We start from the raw sequence: 18,026 nt of genomic DNA, 5'->3' as shown, positions 1-18,026 counted from the left end.
GCCAGCTCCTTCAAACGGGTGGGTGGTCTAGTACACAGTACGGATCTTATAGTTAGGGGGGATTGCAGTCACCATGGCAGTATTCTCGAGACGTCGAGTAGTGTGTGCTGATCGTGGCAACGGCGTTTGCGTGGGTGAAGTTAGTTCGGGTCTCAAATCGTCGTCCAGCGGCAGGATTGCACGTTCCGCGATGGCCTGCTGCTCGATGCGTCGTTGGCGCCTCGCGTAAGCTACGAGGGTGCGTAATGCGCTGACAAGCCAATCGCGATGGCTCGAGCTCTGCGTCTCCAGGTCTAGCGTCCGTCCTCGAAAGACCACCGAAAATGAGCAAGACTCCAGAATGCGGCTGGATGCATACTTGCGAAACACAGCCGTTTGTCTGCCGTCCAGCACTTGCAACACCTCAGCTAAGTCGACTGCTCCACTCAATCCACCACGTTTGTGCTGCCACTGCAATGTTCCGCAGCAGTTGCAGTGAAGTCTGGTGGCGTGAGCGCCGCCACGTCGGCCATACTTCAGCAAAGGAAAGAACATGTTGATAGCCTGCACCAGATATGACCGGTGCTTGCCACCGAACCGGAACGCCAACTCCACGATTTTCCACCGCGCACCTTCAATGGACTCCAGCTCTTCGTCTGTGAACAAGTACGTCTTTCGTTTCTTCCGTAAGTGGAGTGTCTCCAGCACGCGCGGGCCAAGTCTCGAAAATGCGCTCTTCTTTTGCTTCTTGCCAGGGTGGACATCTTGCGGGACGAGCGCGGGGCTAATCGCTGGTGGCGTGGGCATCGGCGAGACGTCATGAGATGAGAGGAAGCCATCCAGCCCCAGGTCGTACGAGTTCGGGCAAGACCCCGCTCTCCTCCGCGTCGGGGTGTCCCTCAGGGACTCCTTGGGCTTGCACCGGATTCCGTGCGACTGGGTTAGCGGTTGGCGCAGCTGATCTGAGTCATCCTTCAGCTGGATCACTAACCGCCGCACACTCGAAGTCAGTTGGTCCTGCGCCGTCAGCGCGGCTCGCTCGGCTGCGCAGCTCAGCAGGCGGGTGCGTCGTCGCTGAAGTAGTCGGTGTTCCGCCGGACTCAGCTCCTGCACCAGTTCTTGCTCCACCTGGGCGATCGTCTCTTCTTCCTCGGCACTGGATCTTTCTTCGTCGTGCTCAGCATTGTTGTTGTCCAGATCGAGCTCCTCGACGTCGTCGATCAGGTCAACATCTTCGTCGTCGTCTTCGTCCGAGTCGCCGTCATCTTCCTCTTCCTGGTTCGACACCGCATGCGCGAAGGGCGCCTCCGACTCGCTCAGCAGACTCTCGCTCTTGATCCGGTTCATCAGCGTGCGCACGCTCGCGGGCATGTTCACGGGATCAAAGTCCAGCAGCTCCTCGTCATCCGCAAAGACTCCAGTCCTCTCCGCCTCCTCTATCTCTTCTTCCTCGTCCGCGTCGATGGCTGCTCGTCGTTCCTCTTCCTCGAGGGTCTCCTGCTGGTTGTTGTCCATCTCTTCTCCCTCTTCTTGCTGCTCAGCGTCCTGTGCCTCCACCGCCTCCTCCTTCTCCTCCTGTTCGTCCGACAGCAGCACCGCCGGCGCGAAGCCTGCATGCATGGCTGCAAAGTCCCCGAGCTGCGCCTCGAGCTCGCCCCTCCGTGCAAGCTCCTCCGGGGTCAGCGGGGGAGCCAGCGCCGCCGCCACCAGCGTCCGTGTCGGGTAGAACTGGAACCGCTGGGCGCGCACGCCGGCGCCGCTGCCGCTCGCGCGCGGGTCCCACAGCGTCATGCCCGACTGCGTGGGCGTTCCGGCGATGCTACTGCGTCGTGCGTGGCGCGCTGTGGCCGTTGTCGCCGTCGCGTCGCCGTCCTTGTCCTCGTAGCTGCCGCTGCTGCTGCTGCTGCCGCGCGCATCCTCCGGGTCGGCCTGGAACAGGCTGCCGCGCCGCACGATGGCCGAGAGCTTGCCGAGCAGCACCACGCTGGACGAGCGCTCGCGCTCGCGGCGGCCGCCTGCCCACGGCTGCATCGCGTCGCCAAGTGAGCCGAGCTGGTCGGTAAGAAAATCCGAGCCCGCGGGGTCCGCGGTAGAGTGGGAGTCCGGTTGCCTCGACGCGAAAGCAAGTGCCCCGACCTCGCGCCGACCGAGGGAGGAAGAAGGAGAGGAGAGCGATAACCGTCGGACACGCGCGCGCGCGCTGTAACAGCAAGCGGCTGCGCGTGCGAGAAGAGTTGTGGCCGGACCGGCAGCCGGGCTTTCCCTTGGCGACTGGAGCGGCGGAGGCTGACTACCGTGGCACGAGTGAGTGGACGGACGCGTTAAAACTAGCAGGCAGCGAGCCGTTGCCGTTGCCGCGCCGTGCACGTGGGTGGGTGGGCGCGTGAGTGAGGCGAGCGGATTCCGGCACTGGTGCAAGTTTGTTGGCAGGTGTCTTCAATGTGCAACGGCGTGTAGCCATGTCCGTTTTCGCGGGCGTATCGACTGTTAAAATTTGGTGTCGAGCCAGCTGCCGTGTTCGTCGACAGACGGAAGGGATCGATTTCCACAGGTCCGAGCCGCCAGCCAAGAGCCGTTACGGCGCTGCTGGACGCTCGCCAACGCACCGTGAGTTCCTCCGACTCGGCTGCGAGTCCTGCACCAGAGTCGCCCGCACACTGGCCACGATGGCCCGCAGCCCAGCGCTCGCCGACCACATGGCCTAGTCTCTCGCGAGCGCTCACGGGCTCCGATGGTCTCCATCCCCCCTCTGTGCCTCCTCAGACGCCGCGGCCCTGGACTCTACTGCGCCTCGCTGCAGCCGACCGGGCGGAAGACCACCAGCGCCACACAGCATGCTGCAGTCTGCTGGGGTTCACTGGACTCCCCAACCCGCGGCTCTTGCTACATCCCGCTGGAGTGAGCGCTGACGCACGTACGGTACCGTTTTACAGGTACACCCTGCAAAAGGCGACATGGTGTACACTTGGTGTACAGTTGCAATCCAATCGACGCCGTAATGGTGAGTGGTGGCAAGGCTCCTCGACGCGGCGCGGCGCAACGGCGCGCGCGGCTGCAGGGCGCCAACGCGCTGCTGCTGAGCGGCCCGGACAGCTCGTACCCGTCCTCGCGTCTGCTGGTGTGGCACTCACGCTTCTCGCACGCGGCCTCCCGCCACGAGAGCGTCGTGTCCGGCCACGCCCTGAATCAGCAGCTGGAGGTGTTTCTGCCCGCCAAGGGCGGCAAAACCGCAGCGCAGTCGCTGCAATGGGAGACGGGCTTCTACTACGAGGTGAAGGCGTCCGTGGACATGTTCCTGTCGCCGGCGTTCATCAGTGAGTACCTGGCAGACGGCGGCGCCGTGTTCATGGTGGCCAAGAACGCGGCGGTGGACGCGGCGCAGTCGGCGATGCTGCTGCCCTCGGGCCAGCTGCTGCTGCTGGTAGACGCACCCACGTACCAGCAACTGGGCGTCGTTGGCGAGAAGTACGGCAAGGCGGTGCCCCGCACGTGCAGGTCGACGCGCGGCCAGAAGTACGTCATCACGCTGGACTTGACGTCGCCGACGTTCGCGGAGGAAGGGGAAAACGCTTTTAGAGATCGAGTGAGGAAGGCTTTGAGCTCGAAACTGGAAGACCTGGAGATGTTCATGTGCGCGTACAATCAACGCGGCGCCGCGCGGACGATCTTGTTCGAGGATGATGACACGGTGCCGCGCCAACGCGTGGACCTGAACGCGCAGATGACGACGTTCGGTGAGGTGTTCCTGCCCAAATTTGACGCGTTTTACGCGCAGCTTGGCGGGAAGGAGAAGCGTGATGAGGAAGGTGGAGAGAAGCTAAGGACGTCGCTGCAGGAGGCTTACGACTGGCTGGGGTTGGTGGCGTGCCGATTGACCGATCTGCTGCAGAGGCGGAAGCTGGAGGAGTACGTGTCAACCTACTCGGGCATCCCCGACTCGTTCGAGTGCGAACCGGACAGTGAAGTGACCACAGTACGGTGGCGCGGACTGCTGGCGGCACCGTTTTGTGCGACGATTGTGGAGAAGGTGCAGCGGGCTGTGAAAAACGGCGAGGTGCCCTGGGGTGCGGTCACGGTTTGGGGCTTCCCGGACGTCTTCGTGTCGTGGGTGCAGCCGGCCAACAGCAACAAGACGAAGAGTGAGACGCAACGGCGAGAACATGGATACCTGGGTAATGGCAGCAACAACTACACCCTGCTTATTTTACCGAACGACGAGTACTTCATGCTGCAGGCGCTCGGACCGCATGACGCCACGGTGTAAGAAGCGAAAGTTATCAGCCAAGAAGCAGAGGAACAATACTATAGAACGTTGCAACATCACATGAATTTTATCATGCCTATCAGACAATACTCTAGCTAGTTAGCGAGAACGTTCTCCACAAAAGCTGCGACAGTGGACGAGTTGGAGTCGCCCCCAGCCTCGGCGAGCGCAACAGCAATCTTGATGTGCTTGCGAGCCGGCTTCACGTTGTTCTTTTTGCCGTGGATAATCGCAAGCCGCAGGTTCGCCAAGAAGCAAGCGGCCACGTTGCTGTTGCTGCTCAAGGCTGTAGTAGTGCTGCTCACATCGTCGTCGCCTTCAGTCGTGGTGGGGGACTTGGTCGCCGTTAATGAGGCCACAAGCTTCCACACGCTAATAGCAGCGTCTAGGAACTGTTCTTCTTCGTATAGCCCGCCGAGCTCAATGAGGATCGGGACCAACCTGCTTGACGAACTCTCACTTGCAGCAGTCGAAGCAGCAGCAACAATGCCCAGGTACTTTTCGATAGACTTTGTCGAGCTTGAAATTGAAAGCAGTCGTGCCTCAAGCAACTCCGTGTCAACTGAACGTCCCAGAACACCGCACTCTTCTGCCGCTGTCACTCGCTCTAGTGTTGTGTTCGAGAGAACAATCGCCTGATCCCGCTCGCCAAGCTTAACGAAGCAGTAGCATATCAACAGCTCCAACTGAGCTGCATCGTATTCTTTCCCATTTGCATCAACAGCCAGCGTCAAACCGGTCTGCAGTAGGCGCAGCAACTGACGAAGAACTTCATCGTGAGATGCCTGCTTGGTTTCGAGCCCAATGCGCTTGAGAATGCTTGTGCCAGCCAAAATGTAGGCTTGCGGGTTCCACGGCTGGGCACGAACCAGCTTCTGCGCATCCAAGCACAACCCCTTAGCTCCAGATGGGCCCGCCTTGAATAAGCCCACCAGTGCGTCCAAGTAGTTGCGATCCACCGTCTCGTTACCAGAGGATGGCACGTTCCTGGCACCCGAGCGCAAGTACTCAGCGAGACAATCCGACACTTGAAGGCTTTGTGAGTCAATCGTCGCAAGTGCCAGCCGCATCCATAGCGGGCTAGAGTTTGCACAGTCATTAGCTTGCGATAATGCTTGCAGCCGCGACAAGTAAGCATCTTCAGCACCCACAAAGCGTTCGTGAAGCTCAACCAAGCGCAGATTCAGATAGTCGCGCGTTGTCAGCGTCGACTCCGCTTGATCGATCAACGACAAAAGACGTTCCTTACACAGAGTAGCGACATTAGTTGCCTGAGAAGAAAACTTGCCCATCAACAAGCTCGCAATCGATAACCCCACAAGAGCAACGACTTCGCTTTCTCTGGATTGGGAGTCCTCTTGCAAGAGCAATGCCTGCAGCAAACTTAGTGCTGCACCCCCCTTCGACTGCCGGTACAATATCTGGGCTTGCACGATGACCTGCAACGCCGATGATGCACCAGACGTCGCCTTAATCTGAGCGGCAATTTGTTCCAAGAGTGCCGACTCCTCAACGTTCGTATCGTGGGAATTCGTGGACAACCCACCGAGCTTAGTTATCAGCGTATTCCATTCAAGCCCTTCAGATGCTTGTGGGGACGAGGCTGCACGGGTGTAGGACGCCAATGCCTTGGAATACAGACCAAGTCGATGCTGTGCAACACCAAGTGCGTGCCATGCGCGGCTGTTGAATGGATCCCGTTCCAAGTACTTTTTCAGATAGAACATCATCTGCTCGTTGCCATGCTCTGGAGCTTGAGTTATCGACTCACCGACGCTTGCTCCGTAATCAAGCAATGCCATGCTCAACCCCAGCAAAGCATCCAAGTCCAACCCGACCTGCAGAGCACAGTCAAAAGCTTCGATAGCTTTTCTCTGCTGAATTATCGAAGTACCTTGGCGGCGAGCTAGCATTGCATACCCATTCCACATGGATGGGTTACTAGGATTCATGCTCTGCAGCTGGAGGAATGACTTCTGCGCCAAAGATGCTGTGGACGGCACAGCATCACTTTGACTGAGGTAGAACATACCCAGGTTCGCCCACGTGGCATCACTGCTGCTACCAGTCTGAATTGCACGTGCCCATGCAAACTGCTTCACCAGTAAATTATCGGACACAAGAGCCAGACCGTTCCACGCCAGCGAGCACGAAGGATCTTCTTGAAGGGCCAACTTGAAATTCGTTGATGCTTTTGTCTTCAAGTTTGCAACCGTTGCTTCGGCCTCACTGTTGGATTGGTTTCTCTCGATTGAGAAAGCTGAAGTGTGGATACCTTGCACATTGCCCTGGGCCTGTGCTTCATACCAGTAACTGAGACCAATGTCATAGTATCTCTCTGCAGCGACCGAATCGGGTCCTTCAATAACCTCCGTTTTGGTCTTCCTGGAAAGGAGCACTGCAGCTTCATATGCCTTCCTTCCTGCGCTAATGAAGTCAACCCAACCGGATCCCTCTGTCGAAAAATTCTCGGGCGACAGGTAGAACGCAAAACAGTGGATGTCACCGATCAATTTGCACGCTTCAACAGACCCAGAAAGAGCCGAGGAAGACGGTAGTCCCTTCATCAAATCGGAAGCCCCCTTCAGGTTGGCAGCGGCATTGCCGTACAGCCCTTCGGCGCACAGGTATTTGGCGTGCTGGAAAAGCAGGTCCGCATAAATCATTGAGGCCACGGTCACATCCGGATTCCCATCCGAGAGTTCGCCAGTGACTACTGGCTTGATGCGCTCTAATGCATCATCAAAAAGCAGCAAAGACCCCTCAATCCGCGCTAATTCACAACGAACGCACCAACTTTCTTCACCCAATTCGATAGCCTTCAAGTACGATCTCTGCGCAGATACTTGCTTGTCGAAGTTCTGGTAAATATGCGCTAGGATGACCCAGTAGTGGGCATTCATAGGATCATTACGAAGCACTAGGTGCATTTTTCCCACAGCAGTCTCGTCGTTTTGTTCCACTAGGTGCTGAGCAAGTCGTAGTAGTGCCCAAGTTGGAGCAATTTCTTGATCCTCAGTCACCCGTTCCCACAGCTTCACATTGGCGTCATACTTTCCCTGAACGTCGTAAAGGTTGCATAGACTCATTCCCGCTAGTTCATCTGCTGGAGAAATCGAAAGTGCCTTCAAGAAACATTTTTCAGCGCGCAAAATATCATGCGCAACTTCTTCGTACCATTTACCAAGCCAGGAGAAGATTTCAGCATCCGATGGAGTCAGTTTGGCGGCTTGAAGTAGATGGCCAAAGCACCCTGTTTTGGCTGATTGGTGAGGGTCACCAAGGTGCCAGTACACAATCGCCAATCGCTTGAGTGTTCGCCCCTTACCAACAGCATCAGTGGCCGGAACTTTGTTTGCATTTGCCTCCAAGAGCGATTGAGCCTGGTGAAGATCACCAAGCTGAAATTGAAGCCATCCGCGCGTACACAACAGTGCAGCATTTACAGCTTCGTCCTCATCGTTAGATGCAGTAACCGAGTCGATGACTTCTAGAGCCTCCTTCGGTTTCGACTGTGCTGATAACAATTCCGCGGCTGCAATCGCCGCTTTCAGCGCGAGATTGGCATTTCCGCTCTCCATGACCCCACGGTAGTTCTCCAATGCTTTATCCACATCGCCAGAGTACTCACGCGCTGTTGCTGTCATGAATAATACCTTAACCTCCGAATACCTGAATATGGGATTCAAACATGGTTAGGTTTGAGAACCACAGCATTATAACCCTTCACCAATTTGCCTATCTACTTACACAGAGGGGAGAGGGCCTTCAGATCCAAGTGAGTTCGCCTTGTCAGCCACCACCTTTTTCGCAAGAGCTAAGCGATTCAAGCAGCCTTCTACATCGCGCGTAGCAAGTGCGATCGAACCTAGTTCAACTTGCACGCGAACACAAAGAGCGCACTCTTGAAATGACGACGAAGAGTACCCTGCAAGAGCTTCAACTAGATTCTCTCGAGCCTGAAATGCCAGCATTCATGCGTATAACAGTCAGAACGTAGTACGATAACAACCATTTGAGGATAGACTTGCCTGGCTGCTGTCCCCCGTACGTAGGCACGCGAGTGCTTGATAAATAAGAGCCATTGGGCTCTTAGGATGAGTAGCAGACAACCTCACCGCAATGTCAGTAGCCTTGTCCACGTCAATAGCTATTATTTGGCCACAAGCACAGCAGCAGCATCATCAGTACATCTGCTGCCAGCAGGCAATGGGCACACACAGTACTTACGGCTGTCCTGGTCCTCAGCACGGAGTAGTAAAAACTCCGCCGGGATCTTCGATCCAGGGAACCACTGAATGATTGACGTCGCGAGCTGATCCACTGTCTTGAGGAGGGTAGATTTTTTCTTCGACGTCTTCAATGCATCAAGGTGAAAGCGCATGAAGTACGCGATCGCGCCGTCCATCCGTGGGCGAAGTGCATCAAGCTCTTCAGTCTGGACTGTCCAGTCTGTGCGAGATGCAACAGCAAAGAACTGGCTGGAGAAATCGGCCATTGAGCAGATCCCCGAGCATTCAGATAGACTAAATCCGGGACGCTTTATGATCAACAGCACAATGGTCTCGTCAGCACCCACATTTCAATCCACAGCTAACCTTTCCCAGCATATGCGACACAGTACCTGGAGCAGGTCAACCAAGTCCAGCCAGATATTCAGCGGCGCCGGGAGCTCCTCATTCGGGGTCCTTTCAAGTGAAAGCTGCCCCACATCTCCCGACTGCTCCCCGACCAGCGTGTACCACGCGTCAAAAGCCTACGCCGTCATCACCGATATCAGAAGGAAGACAACCAAAAGCTTCCTAGCGGCAAGCCAGACACTGCACCTTCGGCAGCATCTTCAGCTGCATCGCGGTGGTCGCCACCTCCGCCACCCACTTCTGGCAGCGCTTCAGCTTCTTGCCACTGCAACACCAACAGCAACGCCGTAAGCACGCCACATCAGCTGCAGACCCAGCAACTTCAATCCCCCGCGCCTGCAGCACCTCAAATTGATCTCCACGAGCTTCTCCAGCGGCCCCAGCTTGCTCTTGGCGTCGTTCCTCGCCTCGAACAGGTCCACCAGATACTGCAAGCACCGCAAACCTCAGTCTCCAAGCTCAACAACCTCAACCCAGCCTCTGCAGCAGCCTCGTCACCTTCCAGGGCGCCGGCATGTCTGGCTTTAAGTCGGCCGCGCGTCGGTACGCCTCCTCGCAGTCCTCCCACTGCAGATAAACCCACATTAGACCAAGAGAGAGAGAGAGAGAGAGCTTGCTATGGACTCGCCTGCTGCAGGTGGAAGCTGGCCAGCCCCACGCACATGAAGGCCTGGAAACTGTTGGGGTCGAACTGCGTCACGCGGCGGCCCGCGTCCTGCGCCTCCTGGTAGCGATCGGCCTTGAGGAAGGCCGCCGCGTCCACCAGCATCTGCCGCAGCATGCTCGCCGACATGGTGGATCGGATCGCGAATTACACTGCGAACCACTATAGAGTAGACATACTGATATTTTTCACTCCTACTGTTATATGTTATTTTAATCACTTATATTAGTTAAATATGGAAAAATTACCTACTTGTATCAGTGCTTCGGCGAAGATCGCTGATTGGTCCGTTCATAAAAGCAAACCCTCCCCAATGTGGAAGGCCGGAGCGCGTGCCGCGGCGGCGCCGCTGCGGCGCTCGCCGACGAGCTGGCGGCCCGCTGCCAACGCCCAGCTGCTGAGTCGCCGCCCGCGCGCGCTACAGGTGCTGTCGTCCTCGGGGCTCGGAGGCGTGGCGCGACCTTTTTCCACGTCGTCCTCGTCGGCTCCAAGTACGTATGCAGAATCGATCGGGTCTTATATTCGAGGGGCTCAGAGTGATGGTAGGGTTGTGATTGAAGTGGAGTTGACGTTTGTGGGTCTTTTGTTGTTGGGTGGGTGGGTTTTATAGCGACGCAGAACGCGCAGATGGCGGCGGCCGCGCTGGTCGCGGCGGGCGTCGGCTACCTGTTCGTGAGCACGGAGCGCCAGAGCGACCAGGAGAAGCAGCAGCGCGAGCTGGAGATCCAGAAGGAGCGCAAGCTCAGCGACCGCCTGGCGGCCGAGCTCGTGGCGGCCGAGGCCAACCAGAACAAGCTGGACTGGAAGGCCACGCTGGAGCGCGTGGTGCCGGCCATCGTGTCGCTCAAGCTCAACTCGCCCAAGGTGATGAGGCAATTATTGTTTTTTTCAGTGGTTACTTTTTTTTTTACTGACTGGGTGAATTGTGGGTGGGTTTTATAGTTTTTTGACACGGAGTCGCCCGGCAACGGATCGGCCACGGGCTTCGTGGTTGACGCCGAGAAGGGGATTATCCTCACGAACCGCCACGTCGTGGGACCGGGACCCATTGTACGACCCACTGCAAACTCTGATGTTGGTTTCCGTGAAGGAGTTGGTGGGTTTATTGACGTTTAGGTTGGGTTGTTTAGGATGCTGAAGCTGTTTTCCAGAATAACGAGGAAGTGCGAGTAATCCCCATTTACCGGGACCCGGTGCATGACTTCGGCTTTTTCCAGTTTAACCCAGCGGTACGAGTTTGATGTTGGCTCGTGCGAGTATGTGTTCGGCATGCTAATTCATTTCTCTTACGGTGACTAGGATGTTAAACACATGTCAGTGCCGTCGCTCCGTCTGGAGCCGGACAAAGCTACTGTTGGGACGGATATTCGCGTGGTAGGCAATGACGCTGCTGAAAAGCTAGCAATCGCTAGCGGCACGCTGGCCCGCCTGGATCGTGACTCCCCCAATTACGGCTATAACAACTATAACGACTTCAACACGTTTTACTACCAAGCCTCGTCAGGTACGGAAGCCTGGTGTCGTGATGCGGCGATGCCTCACCGAAAGCTGTTCTAACGCTCCTGCTCTATTGAATTCTTTGTGTTGACAGGAACTACTGGAGGTTCCTCGGGCTCACCGGTGCTCAACCACGATGGCGATGCCATCGCTCTAAATGCCGGCGGAAAGATCGGCACATCTGCCTCCTTCTACTTGCCCCTAGATCGTGTAAAGAGAGCGTTCGATTTAATCAGAGAGGGTAAGGACGTGCCTCGGGGCACCATCCAAACGATCTTCAACTACAAACCATTCGACGAGGTGCGCCGACTTGGCGTAGACCCCGCAACGGAAAGACTTGTTCGCTCCTCCTCCCCGTTGGAGACAGGTATGCTGACGGTAGCTGAAACAATCCCGGGCGGCCCATCGAGCAGTAAGTTACAGCCAGGAGACGTGTTAGTTCGCGTCAATGGTGAACTGATCACGCGGTTTGTGCCTTTGGAGGCCATTCTCGATGACAACGTGGGCGAAGAGGTACGCTTTTGCGTTTCTGGACGACTGTGACAGTTAACAGTGTTAACTCGCCTGGTGTTGACATATGACCTAGATCGAGCTTCAGATTGAGCGATCCGGCGAGCTGGTGACGCACAAAGTACAGGTCCAAGATCTGCACTCGGTTACCCCGTCACGTTTTATTGAGATTGGCGGGGCTGTGATCAATCCACTGTCGTATCAACAAGCCCGGAATCATGCCATGAGCCCTGGAGCGCCGTATGTAGCGGACCCGGGTTACTTCCTTCAACGCTCACGCATTGGCCGTGGCGCTATCATCCACTCGGTGAATGGGATCAAGACACCCGACCTCAAGACTCTCAAGAACTACCTGAGGCAGTGTAAAGACCGGGATCGTATTGTGGTCAAATTCTCGAAGTTGACGGACAAATCGGAGAAGGTTGAGGTTGTGCATGTGGACCGCAGGTGGTTTCCATTCTGCGAGTATGTGCGCGATGACAAGCTCGGCACATGGCACTGTGAGCACTTTGTACCACCAAGTGAAAGCGCTGGTGGAAATGTTCAGTCTTCCGGTCAAAAGGAGCCGATTGGCTCGACAACGACCCTGCCTGGTAAAAATCCGGTGGAAAACAAGCTTGCGCGGTCGCTGGTAACAGTTGACTTTGACCGCCCGTTTAGCGTGAACAGCCTGTCAACATCGAACTACCGTGGGACGGGGCTTGTAATCGATGCGGAAAAGGGACTTGTGGTGGTGGATCGTAACACCGTCACTGACTCAATGGGCGATGCCATGGTCACCTTCGCCAGCACTATCATGGTTCCAGCTTACGTGGTGTTTGTTCATCCAGTGCATAACTTCGCCATTGTACAGTACGATCCGAAACTCATTGGCTCAACTCCGATAGAAAGCTGCCAAGTCGCATCTAAGCCATTGGTGCCATCTGATCCGGTGTGGCTTGTGGGTCTCATGAGCAGTGTGGGGCGCAGTGGTCACTCGGACCTTGTGTCTCGGGAGACCATTGTATCCGGCGTCAAGTGGATTGGATTGCCTATGCCGAATCCTCCACGGTACCAAGAGCATAATCTGGAAATGGTGGCTTTGCAGGATGTCGTTGGGACCGAAGGTGGCGTTGTGTGCAGTGATAAGGGTGAGGTGAGTGCTTTCTGGGCTTCGTTCTCGTTCCAGCAACAACGCCGCAGCTCGAAGGTGGAAAGTCAGTTTAATCGTGGCATCCCGATGGAACTGATAATGGAAAGCGCGGCGCCGCTTATGCGGGGGGTGACACCCAAAATCTACGATCTGGGTGTAGACTTCGAACACTTGAGCTTGGCAAAGGCTCGGGAACTGGGACTCGGCCAGGCTCTAGCTGAGATTTTGGAAAAGGATGCCCCAGACCGCAGAACTATCTTGAGTGTTGCGCGTCGGTGGGGTGGCACGGAAGCACAGGACGTGCTGAAGAACGGTGACATTTTGGTGGCTGTTGACGGCAAGATCGTGACAAGCTTTCGCGAAGTAGAGCGTTGCACGCAGAAACCAGAAGTCCAGCTTACAATTGTTCGAGATGGACGCGAGATGCAACTGGATGTTAAAACACTTTTCATGGAGCGCACGGAGATCAATCGCATCGTGTTCTGGCAGGGCTTGCTTCTGCAGGCACCGCCACTCTCTGTATCAGCGCAGCGCAGCATCTCGCTGGAGGACGGTATCTATGTGTCCTGTCGGTACTCGGGCTCGCCCGCTGCTCGCTACGGACCGCCACCCACGAGCCGCATTAAGGAGATCGATGGTATCAAGATCTCAAGTATCGATGATTTCCTGCGCGTCGTCACTGCGAAGTCGGAAAATGATTCGGTGCGCATCAAGTACACGGATTTGAGTGGCAAGGATCGTCTCAGCACTCTCAAGCTTGAGCCGAAGTACTGGCCCACCAGCGAGCTGGTAAACGAGGGAGGCGAATGGCATCGACACCAGCACTAAAACAGCTGCGTTTGGGTCACTGTATGCTCACAGAACGAAATGTGAATGCGCAACAAACCATGTCAACACAAACACACACGTAAACAAAAGATAAAGGCCAGTCTGATCAAAATACGTTTCTCTTGATCCCATCATTTCCCCACACCAGATAGGATCACCTCAACTGTCACCTTGTTGGACCCGCCGAGGGAGAGTTTTCGTGGACGTTGTACTGGGGCATGACGTAGTGGCACAGCAACACGGTAGTAATGCGTAGATTGTAGGTTCCAGCCAGCTCCAGCCGTGTGGAGGAATTGTATCGGACATTGTTGAACTAAGTCGAGGTTTGTTTAACAGCGGGAATTGGTTTGAGATGATGCAAAATCTTGCATGAGGTCACGAATACTGCAAAACCTCGAAACTGTAAAACGAGCGGCACCAGCCCGACAGCCATCCAGACCAAGAAAATAAGCTGCTTTGTCGAGAGTTCCCTTTTACAGCTGCACCGCGGCGGCTTGGCGTGAACAAGTACCCAGCAGCTGTGGTATCTGCCGTCATTGTGCCTGTACAAGCTTCTTTGTGAGCACTATTTCCGTTACCACCTCAGTTGGACGTGGTCACCGAGCTATCCCAACCACAACCGTGGGGTAAATAAAACATATAGTTCAACTAACGGCAAACTCATATCCATCCCCAAACTTATCGCATTCACAATACTCAATCGTCGGTTGACCGTCGGTCTGAACGACATGGCTGTATTTTTACACCGGGGTTCACTCTCAGTACTTGAGTCCTCAACTTCAGATATACAATTGACATGGCGTGGCTGAAACCTTGCGCGTGGAATGCGGAGGCTCCTCCTCTGTCGACGAAGCGAGTCTTGACACTGGTATGGATGACAGTGGGGCTCCTCCCGTTCATGCTCCAGATTCGAGGATACACCAAATTCGTCACCCCACACAAGATTTCGCTTCACCTCGTCACACCAAATGACGGGGTACTACAAACGACCAATCTCCTCCAGCAGTGTCCCGTAAATGAACTCTACATGGCTGGTGCCTGGTGGAATATATCCCCAACTCATTACTACCGCGTCGACAACGGAGTGCTGTGCCACTACGTCATGCCCCAGTACAACGTCCACGGAAGCTATTTCCTCGGATTCAACAAGGTGACGCCCTTCAGAACCACACCGACCAACTGCGCAGACGACAGCTACCCCTTCGAGAGCTACTTTTACCACGGCAGCATCGGGTATTACTCCTTCTACATCGAGGGTGAGGGCACGTTTTGCGCGCTGGACAACACGGCCTACGACGTCGTGAAAGCTGTAGGAACCTACGACATCAACGGAGCCCGCCTTGCCAACGACAAGGGAGACGCATTCTACCGGGAATCGTACTGGTATGGCCTCACCGGCGCCGTGTGGATCACGTACCGCTTTTGGATGATCCGACGCAGCTTCGTGTCATGCAAGCGCTTCGCGAGGCGGTGCGACCCCGCATCCAAGCGCATCAGCTTCCAAGACGCCCTCGTATTCGTGCAGGAAAGTCTGCGGTTGTCAGCACACAACGCCAGAAACTACCATCGAATCGTGGTGCTGTTCGCGCTGTTGGACCTGGGTCTCATGAGCGACCTCTTTCTGCTGATCACTCAAGAAGGGTTCACGGGACGCATGCAGTCCATCTCGCTCGGATACAACTTGGCCGGCATCATGTCCACGCTGTTTGAGATGGTGGAGGCCATGCGCTGGGTGAGGGAGGAGACGCGGTGCTGCGTGAAGCGACTATTCTTCAACTACGAGACGGCCCTCGTCGGAGAGCTGCTCACGTCGCTGCTCATCCAGTACTACCTGACGTCGCTCAACCGGTCGAGTCTGCGGCACACCGAGTCGGAGGCTAAGGCGGTGTCGTACTACGTCATGAGTCTCGTGGGTCACGGCTGCATCGCACTGGGCTGCGTGCTCGTGATCGTGGCGACGAGGCTAATTGGGACGCTCAGCTTCGTGCGATGGAAGTACGGTGGTCTGGGTCTGCTGACGAAGCCGTGCAGTGTCGACACCACTCTGGGGTCTCGGTCCAAGTTGATTTTGCTGGCCGGGTACGTGTGTGAGGGCGGCGATCTCTACTACAAGGTGGACACGTTGAAGGCCTTCGGCATCTCCAAGCTGACGGAGGAGGACGGCAGCGAGTTCCTGGTGTACTCGAAGCTGCACTGGTTTTCGGTTCCGCGAGACTGTTTGGTGGTGTTTGGCGTTGCTTCTGGTACGAGTGTGGAGGCATGCGAGGAGCGGCCGTGTTCGGGTGTGGTGAGTGACTTTCACCGAGTGCTGGGTGGGAACGTTGTTGAGATCAGCCGGAGACTTTCGGGTAAGTTTATTTTGTTGGTATGTGCCGAACGAGGTTGTTGCTTATTATACGTCGTCGTCGCTGTTTGAGCAGCTTATGGAGAGACGTATATAAAATCAATTATCGGAAGTTTTAGGGAGACGCGGTCCCCACCTCGTCCCCACCCCGTCCCTCGCCCGTCACTCTGATATGTCAACTATCTGAAGTTTGGACTTCCGGATAACAGCACATATCCACGTACTCAAAACACAAAAAAAACACATTTGCACAACACACATTTATACAAAATGCATTTTGACAGAACGCAGCAGCACCAGCGGACCGGGCAGGGCACCCACCACGCACACGACCACCGCGCAGACGCCGACCGCGCCGACGCTGGAGGGGGTGATGGCCTGAAGGGCGGCGCGGCGAAGAAGTACAGCAGGGTCTGCGCTGCTACGGCCAGCGCGCAGACACCGACCCCGCCGATGCCTGAGGGGGTGATGGCCTGAAGGGCGGCGCGGCGAAGAAGTGCACCAAGGCCCGCGCCAGTGCTAAAGAGCGGCAGTCAAACCTGTACGTACGCTAAGGGAGGGAACTGAACATGGACGGATGTACTAACTGGTTTGAAATGGGTTTTAAATGTGAACTAGGAATTGCCTTTGAGACTGTCGCTCAACGCATTAAGTGTAAGCTTTCTCTGTGTACGGTGTGCTTCGACGGCACAGACAGATTGCTCGTGACTAATACATTTTGCTTGAGCCGTTGCTACGATGTGATCGATGATTCTCTTACGTCGAAAAAAGAAGCGTTTGTCTGCTGCTGATCTGCGCCACGACGAGCCGTGGCTTTCCTCGAGGTCGCGCACAGCGGGCCCACCGTGGATTCCGACGGACCATTCCTGCCAGACTTGGTGTACTGTCCTGAGCGACCTCACCATTTTGTAGCTTGAAGGCACGGAGGAAGACTGGGAAGCTGTACTTGGTATGGATGGAACAACATCCGACCCAGGCCAGTTGACACTCAAACGAACCGCTGCGAACGCACCGGCCAAGTTGTTTACCGATGCTCCAACCTCGCTAACCTTGCTGTCAATGTGTGCTATGGTTTGTAGATGCTGTTGGTTGATGTAGTCCATCAAATCTGGAACGACTTCCGCTAAGCGCGTTGCTTGAGGTGACGTCTCGGTGAGCATTTTTGCCTTGAGCGCAACTGCGAAATTGTGGAACGCGTTCGTGTTAAACGGAGGATTCGCCCACAATTTGTGGGATGGATGCACTTCACGCAGCAGCACAGCATCTTGTAGGACGACTACTCGGAGGTAAAGTAGCAATTCCAAAACCCACCGGTTGATAGGTGCTGACTGTTTTACATATGCTGCCATGTAGTTTTCAACAAACGGAAACACTTCGCGCTGCAGACTATCAGAAGGAGTAAGAGCTGCTCGTTCTAAAAGAATGCGTGGCGGTCTGGCGGAGGCAAAGCCGTCAAGTAACACCCCTCCATGGCACCAGCATTCCAGCGCCCCAACCTTCTAATCTGTGACTCCGTTGCTCCTGCTAGTTCAGCCATTCGAGATCCAGATCCTCGGGCAGCGTGAGTCTTAGCTTTTGAGTGCATATTAAGGGCGGAGAAAGCTTTTACAGTAGCGTCGTAATGTGCTCGGTATGTCATTGCTTTTGTTGAATTTTTTCCTGCCTTGAGGACTTTGATATTATACCACAGTGCAGGCTCCAGAAAGTTAGGAACGGCTTCCAGTTGAACACTCCATCGGAATAAGAGGCAGGGCGCCGATAGGACAAACCTCAACATTGCGGTGTCGGATGCACGAACCAAATTCACGGCGCCCATATTGATTCGTCTTTCCCTGCTCCATGATCATCACGAGTGCGTGGCAGTCCGTGAAACCCTCGTGCTCGAGCACCACGCTGAACAAGTCGGGTAGTTCCAAGTTGCGCGCAGACTCCCCTCGTAATAAACATGAATGACAGAGAAAATGGCTCATGCGATTCCGCAAGTCGCTACCGGTGTTTAAATTCATATAGTAGCGAGAAATTGCGACTAAATCCTCAGTTGTACAATATCCATCCAGCAAAGATCCAACACCGCGATCTACGAATTCACGCTTATTCTTTTCGTGTTTCTCGCGCTTGAGAGACGACAGGAGCGCCTTTATCAGGTTGTTTCTCGGGTGTGGATGAGT

The 18,026-nt window shown here is 55.5% G+C and overlaps 4 protein-coding genes across 6 annotated transcripts; 2 read left to right on the top strand and 2 right to left on the bottom strand.

Moving 5' to 3' along the window:
- Positions 1 to 425: 425 nt before the first annotated feature.
- IUM83_00330 (Pleckstrin homology-like domain) lies at positions 426 to 2,010 on the bottom strand (the record flags this gene model as incomplete). Its single annotated transcript, XM_067924094.1, has 2 exons — positions 426 to 450; positions 515 to 2,010. 2 exons carry the CDS (start codon positions 2,008 to 2,010, stop codon positions 426 to 428), a joined length of 1,521 nt encoding a protein of 506 aa, XP_067789391.1.
- Positions 2,011 to 2,977: 967 nt separating this feature from the next.
- IUM83_00329 (Ribonuclease P protein subunit p40) lies at positions 2,978 to 4,243 on the top strand (the record flags this gene model as incomplete). Its single annotated transcript, XM_067924093.1, has 1 exon — positions 2,978 to 4,243. One exon carries the CDS (start codon positions 2,978 to 2,980, stop codon positions 4,241 to 4,243), a length of 1,266 nt encoding a protein of 421 aa, XP_067789067.1.
- A 95-nt stretch (positions 4,244 to 4,338) lies between these two features.
- IUM83_00328 (TPR repeat-containing protein) lies at positions 4,339 to 9,676 on the bottom strand (the record flags this gene model as incomplete). The annotated part of the gene is made up of 11 exons (XM_067924092.1): positions 4,339 to 5,230; positions 6,164 to 6,974; positions 7,041 to 7,915; positions 7,994 to 8,202; positions 8,275 to 8,393; positions 8,474 to 8,783; positions 8,868 to 8,999; positions 9,070 to 9,148; positions 9,229 to 9,311; positions 9,382 to 9,450; positions 9,512 to 9,676. 11 exons carry the CDS (start codon positions 9,674 to 9,676, stop codon positions 4,339 to 4,341), a joined length of 3,744 nt encoding a protein of 1,247 aa, XP_067788502.1.
- A 184-nt stretch (positions 9,677 to 9,860) lies between these two features.
- IUM83_00327 (pro-apoptotic serine protease nma111-like protein) lies at positions 9,861 to 13,514 on the top strand (the record flags this gene model as incomplete). 3 transcript variants are annotated; one of them, XM_067924089.1, is made up of 9 exons in its annotated part: positions 9,861 to 10,038; positions 10,158 to 10,411; positions 10,490 to 10,597; positions 10,678 to 10,740; positions 10,847 to 11,051; positions 11,139 to 11,293; positions 11,364 to 11,411; positions 11,528 to 11,557; positions 11,631 to 13,514. In XM_067924089.1, the coding sequence occupies 9 exons, from the start codon at positions 9,861 to 9,863 to the stop codon at positions 13,512 to 13,514; spliced, it is 2,925 nt and encodes a 974-aa protein (XP_067789047.1). The 3 variants fall into 3 exon arrangements, with proteins under 3 accessions (XP_067789047.1, XP_067789045.1, XP_067789046.1); XM_067924090.1 differs by having other exon boundaries at positions 10,678 to 10,776; XM_067924091.1 differs by having other exon boundaries at positions 10,678 to 10,776; positions 11,139 to 11,557.
- Positions 13,515 to 18,026: the final 4,512 nt, after the last annotated feature.

The sequence above is a fragment of the Phytophthora cinnamomi genome (genome assembly GCF_018691715.1).
Source record: "Phytophthora cinnamomi strain GKB4 chromosome Unknown Contig53, whole genome shotgun sequence".
Lineage (NCBI taxonomy): Eukaryota > Oomycota > Peronosporomycetes > Peronosporales > Peronosporaceae > Phytophthora > Phytophthora cinnamomi.
This window is presented reverse-complemented; position numbering and strand designations above follow the sequence as displayed.